The sequence below is a fragment of the Podarcis gaigeae genome, assembly GCF_964106915.1.
Source record: "Podarcis gaigeae genome assembly, chromosome: 18".
NCBI classification, from domain to species: Eukaryota; Metazoa; Chordata; class Lepidosauria; order Squamata; family Lacertidae; genus Podarcis; species Podarcis gaigeae.
Window position 1 is genome coordinate 8,290,361 of NC_139696.1, and position 7,504 is coordinate 8,297,864.

The window sequence follows — 7,504 nt, forward strand, 5'->3', positions numbered from 1 at the left end:
GTCTGATTGATGCAGAATTGTGCAGTTCCGAAATGCTTTACGTGGGCCTCGCCAACGTGTGGGGGCCCAGAACGTAACCCCCACGAAAATGAGGATAAGCTTGTATATTTTAGCTCTGCAGATCATCTAGAACCTGAATCGGTACCCCAGCTAGATTAATGGGGATAAGATAACTTTTCTATATCAAGGAAAAGCCAATCTGATAGCTTTTAAAATATGAATGTTTACAATTTTACCTGTTAGGCACAAGCAATTTTCACCTTGTGAAAATAGTCTGCTCTAGTTTATCTAGTCACTATCAGATCTTGCTTCAAACTATCAGTCACAAACATTTCATTATTGTCTGTTGGGTCAATATAGGGAAGCAGAAAGGAACAACAATGAAAAAAGAAGCAAAGGCCAATTTGCCAAGTTTGAAAGTTCCTATACACTCATAGCTATTGTCACAAATGGTCACGGCTGCTAGTCACGTGCCTTAATTTCAACAGGTCTATTCTGAACTGACAAATGTTGGGAACAACGAATTTGCCTTGATTTAAATCAGTCCCAGCTGTTTATGCACTGAGGTTACCATTCACACTAGGAAATGAGGAGCTCAGAAACCTTTTGATTCGGCTTGCATGGAAGCTAAATATTAGGTTAAGCCAACATCAAAACAGAGTCTCTATTACAACAACTACAGCAGAGTAATTTGCTAGCTCAGGGCTCCAGAATATGATCAAGCTGACAGGCGTTGATCAAGAGACAGGTACATTACCTTCACTGCAGTTAAACCAGGTGAAGTAGCATCAAGCAGATCATCAAGTTCTTCACCGTTCTCCTAAGAGAAGAAAAAAAGTTATTCCTTGCAGACTAAAAATGCTACCAGCGCTTGAAGCGATGATATAAGAAGTCACACAAAGAGTTAACTGTTACCAGCCAGCCTTCCCTTCTGTACCGAACCACAAAATGTTTGCAAACATTCCAAATTCTGAAGTGAAGGTGTGGGCAACACAATGTTGACACATAAGGACACAAAGTGAAGAAGAGGGACTACCTGTGACGGTTAAGAGGGCTTGTGTTGTTTGAACCACAAAACAAAACAAAAAACACTCCAAGGGAGGAATAGTGATTAGACTGGGGTGTGCAGGGCTGAATTTTCCACACAATTCGCCAGCACAAATCTTGGGTTTGCACCACAAGAGGAGATGCCACCAACCAATTACTGACCTCGCTTTCCATTAGCTGTTCAGGAAGTTCTTTCATTTCCGCATCAATGTTATCTTTGTCAGAGTCGAGAAGGTTCTCAGAGCTATAGTCATCTCCACAATCAACAGCACTGGTGTTATCTATTTCGGCTTCGTCTAAAATGCTAATATCCATCACATCCATATCCTGGATGTTATCTGAACTTGCTTCAATATCCTCCTGTAAAGGGGGTGGGGTGGGGGGGTAAATAAAAAAGGAAACTGCAATGCCTGTAGCTTGAAAACAGAGCTTGTAAGGAACACTAAATCACTTTTCTCCTCCCCCTACCTGTTCATCTCTTGAGTTTTCCTCCAACCCGTTATCTTCTCCACCTTCTTCCTCTGGCTTACGCCCTAAAAACCAGCAAACAGATTGGAGGCTCATCAGGTGTTTTCCAGGCACTGTGCAAAGTTTTTATATATTATATATATATGAATGACACACACTGCCCTGCCCTCAAGTCTTACAATCTAATAGACACCGAATAAAGAGAGAGAGAGAGAGATATGAGGTGGGGGAAGTGGAAAACATTTAAATCTAGGTGCCCAAACTTATACATGCTACCCATTTTGCAAATAACTAAATAAAATATTCATATAGCTGACCCAGAAAATCCAAACTAGCACAAAATCTGCACACGCTAACGAGCTGGTCTAGAAAGAGAACAGCTGTTCACAAGATAAAAAAGCAAATTCAATCTGCAAGAGGGCCAGAACATCCATGCCATTCCATACCTTTCACTGTTCTTTTGGGAGTTCTCTTGCCAGGGCTCTCTGCCACCACAGTAATTTCATCAGGATTTCCCCCTTCTTCCTCAATGGTCTGTTAGGAAAAAAAGATTGTATGCATTTCAGAAACAGCAAATGTCTTATTTTATATTACTTGCACATTTTGTAGGATTCTCTGCAAGGAAGCTCAGCAACGCCAAGTCTGCCGTGCATTCAAGAAAGGCAGTATTCATTCTGTCTTCATGATGTACACCTTTCACTGCATCCCTAAATTTCACCACTCTTACTCAGGACAATTAACCACTTCCTACCCCCACAGCAAGGGATGCAGGTGGCGCTGTGGGTTAAACCACAGAGCCTAGGACCTGCGACAGGGTGAGCTCCCGTTGCTCGGTCCCTGCTCCTACCAACCTAGCAGTTCAACCTAGCAGTTGCATGTCAAAGTGCAAGTAGATAAATAGGTACCAGAGAGAAGGTAAACGGCGTTTCCGTGCGCTGCTCTGATTCACCAGAAGCGGCTTAGTCATGCTGGCCACATGACCCGGAAGCTGTACGCCTTCTGTATTTTCCATTTTAACATGCCATTTTTCTTCCTCCTCCCATCATCTGGCCTTCCTCACAGACCATTCGTACTTGCCACCCCACTTCTCCCACTCCCTATTTCTCTCTTCTCGCCCCTGCCACAAACAGATCCCAAACACATCCCCCCTGTCCATCACTGTCTTCTTCCCTTTGAAACCACCCCCTAATCCCCTCCTCTCTTTCCTCCCTCTCCCCCCTGAAGTAACCCCAATCCCCCTTTCATTTCAGTTATTATTGTGATTTCAGTTATTTCAGTACAGTATCATCCAATCCTAACTTCAGGCGCCTTCTTCCCATAGCAAATCCCCTCTTCATTACTTTCTCCTTCCTTGTGATTCCACCCACTCTATGATCTCATTCTCTCATCATCTACCCCACAGCAACCCCAGCGCCCTTCATCTCATTTACCTCTGGGTCATCTAACCTGTTTTTTAAATGGAGCCTTCTCCACCCCAGCCAGTCCCATCACCAGCACCTTGCTCCCTTTAATGCTACCCAATTCCTTATCATCTCATTGACTTCACCATCATTCAACCTACTTCTCTCCCCCCCCCCCACCTGCCTATTTTCCCTTTCTATCTTGTCATTCGACCCTCAATCCCCTCCCCAGTTCTCTCCCATCCTTCACATGACTGTATTGCGGGTATTGTTTTCGTTTGTTACTGTGGTGTGAACTTTTTGTGTTTTTATATTGTAAGTCGCCTTGTGATCCTTGCAGCATAGGATCACCATCATCTGATCCCATCTGTAGGAGCCCCCCGCCCCACAACTGACAAACCCCAACACCACCTCCTTCTCCCTCCTTTTAATTCCACCCCTCAATGCCATCTTCTCCCCCTACAGAAATCAAAATCCTTTCTTATTCAATTTGCTGGTTTTGACTTTTAAAGCCCTTGACGGCCTAGGACCCTCGTACCTACGGGACCTCCTCTCCCGGTATGCCCCACGGAGAGCCTCAAGGTCCATAAATAACAACACCCTAGTGGTCCCGGGCCCTAAGGAAGTTAGATTGGCTTCAACCAGAGCCAGGGCCTTTTCAACTCTGGCTCCGGCCTGGTGGAACACTCTGTCTCATGAGACCAGGGCCCTGCAGGATCTGTTTTCTTTTTCGCAGGGCCTGTAAGACAGAGTAGTTCCGCCTGGCCTTTGGCTTGGAATCAACTTGATCCCCTCCTCTCCCCCCTTCATTTTCCTTTTCTCCTTCTGTGATGGAACTCCTATCTGGGGACTTCCCTGGCTTTTTTTTGGCCCACGAAACACCAGTCTGGATAGTTGGCCTTGGTGAAGATTTGACGTTTTTATCCCCAAAAAGTTTTTGATTTGAGTTTCTACTGAAATGAGGTTGCATCTTAATGTTATATTTTAATCTTGTTCTTAAGTTGCATTTTAATCAATTGTTTTTATACCTGGTGTTAGCTGCCCTGAGCCCGGTCTTGGCTGGGGAGGGTGGGGTATAAATAAATAAATAAATAAATAAATAAATAAATAATTATTTCACTGTTATCAATTCTTAACCCCACCTTCTTTCCTTTGATTCCACTCAATCCCTGCTGCCCTGAAAGAACCCCAATCACATATTTACTTCTGAATCATCCAATCACCTATTTAGATGTCTACTTCCAGCTCTCCCTTGCAGGAAACCAAAGCCCAACATCCTAACTTTCCTCCCCAAACCAAACCCATAACTCTCCCTCTTTTTTTATTCCTTCTCATGCTCCCATTATCCTACCCGAAACCCCAATACTCCAACCCCACATTTAGCACCCCCCTCAAAAGTCCATCATCTTCATTCTACTCTAAGATTCCATTCCTGAATCCCATCCTGCCCCCTGCAGCAACCCCAAACCTGCCTCATTTACTTTTGGGTCATATGGTTTTCTCTAAAAAGGAGACTCCCTTCTGTACCCCCCCCCCAAAATCCCATCACCATCTTCTCCATCCTCACCAAAATCCAGACCCTGTCATCATTATTATTATCATCGCCCCCTTCCCAGCAAACTCCATCTCATTTACGTTACCATCGTGTAATGCTGCACCAGGTCTAAAAGCCTCTTTCTCCCCACATCCAGCCAGTAAATCCCATCATCATAATCTCACCCACTTAATTCCACCCCCAACCCATCATCTTATTTACTTCAGGGGTCAATATGGATGTGAAGGTCCGGAATAACAACAACACAGTATGAATATCATTTAATTTTTACTCCTCCTCAAGGAGCCCAGGGTGGCAAGCAAGATACATGATTAAAAAACAAAAGCAAATAGGTGGGGGAGGGGGATAAACAGTCCCCCTCCCCACATATCATTTGCTTAAGGGGCACTGGGGATGTGAGCACCTGGGAAAACAGTAATATTAAGTGTTTACAATTAACATTTACACCCCCCCCCAGGGAGGCACACAAAGTACATAACTGAAAAATAAAAACAAAGCAAATATCGGAGAGGGGGGCACCCACAAGCTCTCATTTGCTTAAGGGGAACTAGGGATGTGGGCACCAGGAAAAACCAGTAAATACAGTGTTAGCATTTATATTTACAGGGAGGTTTCTAAATGTCTGAGGGTTTTTTCTGTGTTTTGATATTTCGTTGGAAGTGGCCTGGAGTGGCTGGGGCAACCCATATGGACGGCATATAAATAATAAAATTACTACTATGATTATTGGAGCCCAAGGCGTCAAAAGAGATATACGGTTTTTAAAACTTAAAAACAGAATTAATCCCCACCCCCCAAAGCCCCCGCGTCTTCACCTCACTACGGACCCCGAAGCAATGATGATGATGTGCAGGTGTGAAAACAAAAAAATAGGGGGGGTCCTCCCCCCTCCCCCAATTTACTTCAGAGTCAAGGAAAACAAGTTCACATCTGTAGCCTTTTCCCCAAGGTGGAAAAAGCAAAAACAGCTGCGCCATTAGAAAAACAAGAGGAATCAGGGCGGGGGGGGGAGGGAAAATAAAAGGAAAAACACTCCCCCCCCAACAAGCTTTTCCCCAGAAGCAAAGGCGGGTGGTGGTGGGGAGACACAGTAAAATGGGGGAGCAAGAAAATGTACCCCTCCACCGCTCTTCAATGTTTATAATTTATTTTATTTATTGAATTTATATGTGGGGGTGGGGGAAGCAGCAAGAACCTGGATTCCCCCCCCCCCACCTTCCATGTTTCCGTTTATATATTATTGAATTTATATGCGCGGGGGGGGGGGGAGGGGAGACACACAGGAATACGGGGGAGGAGCAAGAAACTGGACTCTCCCCCCCTCCCACGTTCCCGTTTATATTTTTATTTATTTATTGAGTTTATTTTTCTAATAAAATGTTTATTAAGATTTTTGCATTACAAAAAATAATAAAAATAAAAATTGTTAAAAACAATCAATCTTTTCATCACATTATTTTTCATTTACTTGTTTCTCGGACCTCCTCATACCTCCCTTTTTTGTATTCCAATTCAAGTCATTAGCTCAGCAGTTTCTTTCCCTCTTCATTCTACCCAAATCTTTAATCTTAAATTATTACAATCTTAAATTTTTACTAAAATAAACCCATCTTTTCATATTCTTTTAACCCGTTACAGCTAGAAACCACTTAATTTCAATCCAACATTATTCTAAGATTCATTAATTTTACAATGTCTCTGTAAATAGTCTTTAAATTTCTTCCAGTCTTCTTCCACTGAGTCTTCCCCCTGATCTCGGATCCTGTCGGTCATTTCCGTATTTATTGAGTTTATATACGAGGAGAAAAATAGGAAAATGGAGGGGCAAGAACGTGGACTCCCCCCCCGTTTATATTGTATTTATTCGATGAATTTATATGCGCGGGGGGGGGGGGGAGACACACAGGAATACGAGGGAGGGGCAAGAACCTGGACCCCCACCTTCTAGCTTTTTTATTGGATTTATATACCGCCCTATATACCCGGAGTATTGTCGTGGGGGGAGGGCTTCCTCTCTCCGTTTTTCAGAAGCAAACGGGGGGGGGGGAATACACACGACGAGAAACCGCGGGGTGCTGGTTTGTGCTCCCCCCCCCCCTTCTATAACCTCCATGTTTTCGTCCGTCCCCCCCCCCCCAAACCCGGCCTACACGCCACCCTTTCAGACGAGGGAGAAAAAGAGCCTCGCCCCCCCCCCCGCCTCACAACTCACGCTGCGGAGGCGCTCGAGGAGGACGCTCTTGTTGCCGCCGGTGTCCAAATTGCGGCGCTTCAGCTCGGCCCGCAGGTCGATCACCCGAAGGTCGCTCAGGCGGCGCGTCGACCCGGCCGGTGAGGCGGCCCCCGCCGCCGGCGAGGCGGCCCCCGCCGCTTTGCCCCCGCTGAGGGGGCACGAAGGAAGGAGGAGCGCCGCCGCGGCCGCGTCGTCCCCCCCCGCAGGCGAGGTGTCGCTCCCCTCAGCGGCTGCAGCTGCCATGGAGCCTTGAAGCCAAGCGCGACGGAAAGGACAGGAGGAGGAGGAGGAGCGGAGCCGCCGCCGCTTTTCCCCTCATGAAAAAAAAGCGGGCGCCGCGTCCCGTCAGACAAAATGGCGGGAAGGCCCGACGACGACGACGACGCCGTAGCAGGGGAGGGCGAGTGCGCACGCGCGGAGGACGCGCACGGACGTCGCTGGTGGGGGGGAAGAGGAGGAGGAGACGTCTGCGCTCGCTATAGAGCAGCGCGGGTAAAGAGGCGGGCGGGGAAACACGCCATAGATTCCCGCGGAAGGGCATCTCCTAGAGCGGCTGCTTCCGGTTGTAGGCCGCCGCCAGCCTTCCCGCCCGTAATTTGGTAGCTTCGGGGAGGTTATGGACTGCAACTCCCATCAGCCCCTCCGCGGCCATTGGCTATGGGGCTGATGGTAGTTGTAGTCCAGGGAAAACACTAAGGCGGCAACTTGATTAATGGATTTATATCTCCATTTTTTTCTTCCAAGGAGGGCAAGGTGGAGCACCTGGTCCCACCTTCCCATGCTCAAGAAGGTGCACGGCTC

General features: G+C 46.6%; 1 protein-coding gene across 2 annotated transcripts in view; it reads right to left on the reverse strand.

Moving 5' to 3' along the window:
* The window catches only part of LOC310835560 (scaffold attachment factor B1-like), a 36,445-nt gene extending 29,333 nt beyond the window's left edge, over window positions 1-7,112 (reverse strand). For both annotated transcript variants that reach the window (XR_014559705.1, XM_083720280.1), the window contains exons 1-5: window positions 6,683-7,112; window positions 1,962-2,049; window positions 1,516-1,580; window positions 1,210-1,407; window positions 758-820 (exon numbers count right to left, since the gene is read on the reverse strand). Coding sequence is in view for 1 of the 2 variants with exons in the window: in XM_083720280.1 (XP_083576406.1) it covers window positions 758-820; window positions 1,210-1,407; window positions 1,516-1,580; window positions 1,962-2,049; window positions 6,683-6,946 (678 nt within the window). In the remaining variant the exon portion in view is untranslated. The remainder of the gene's footprint in view (window positions 1-757; window positions 821-1,209; window positions 1,408-1,515; window positions 1,581-1,961; window positions 2,050-6,682) is intronic.
* Window positions 7,113-7,504: the final 392 nt, after the last annotated feature.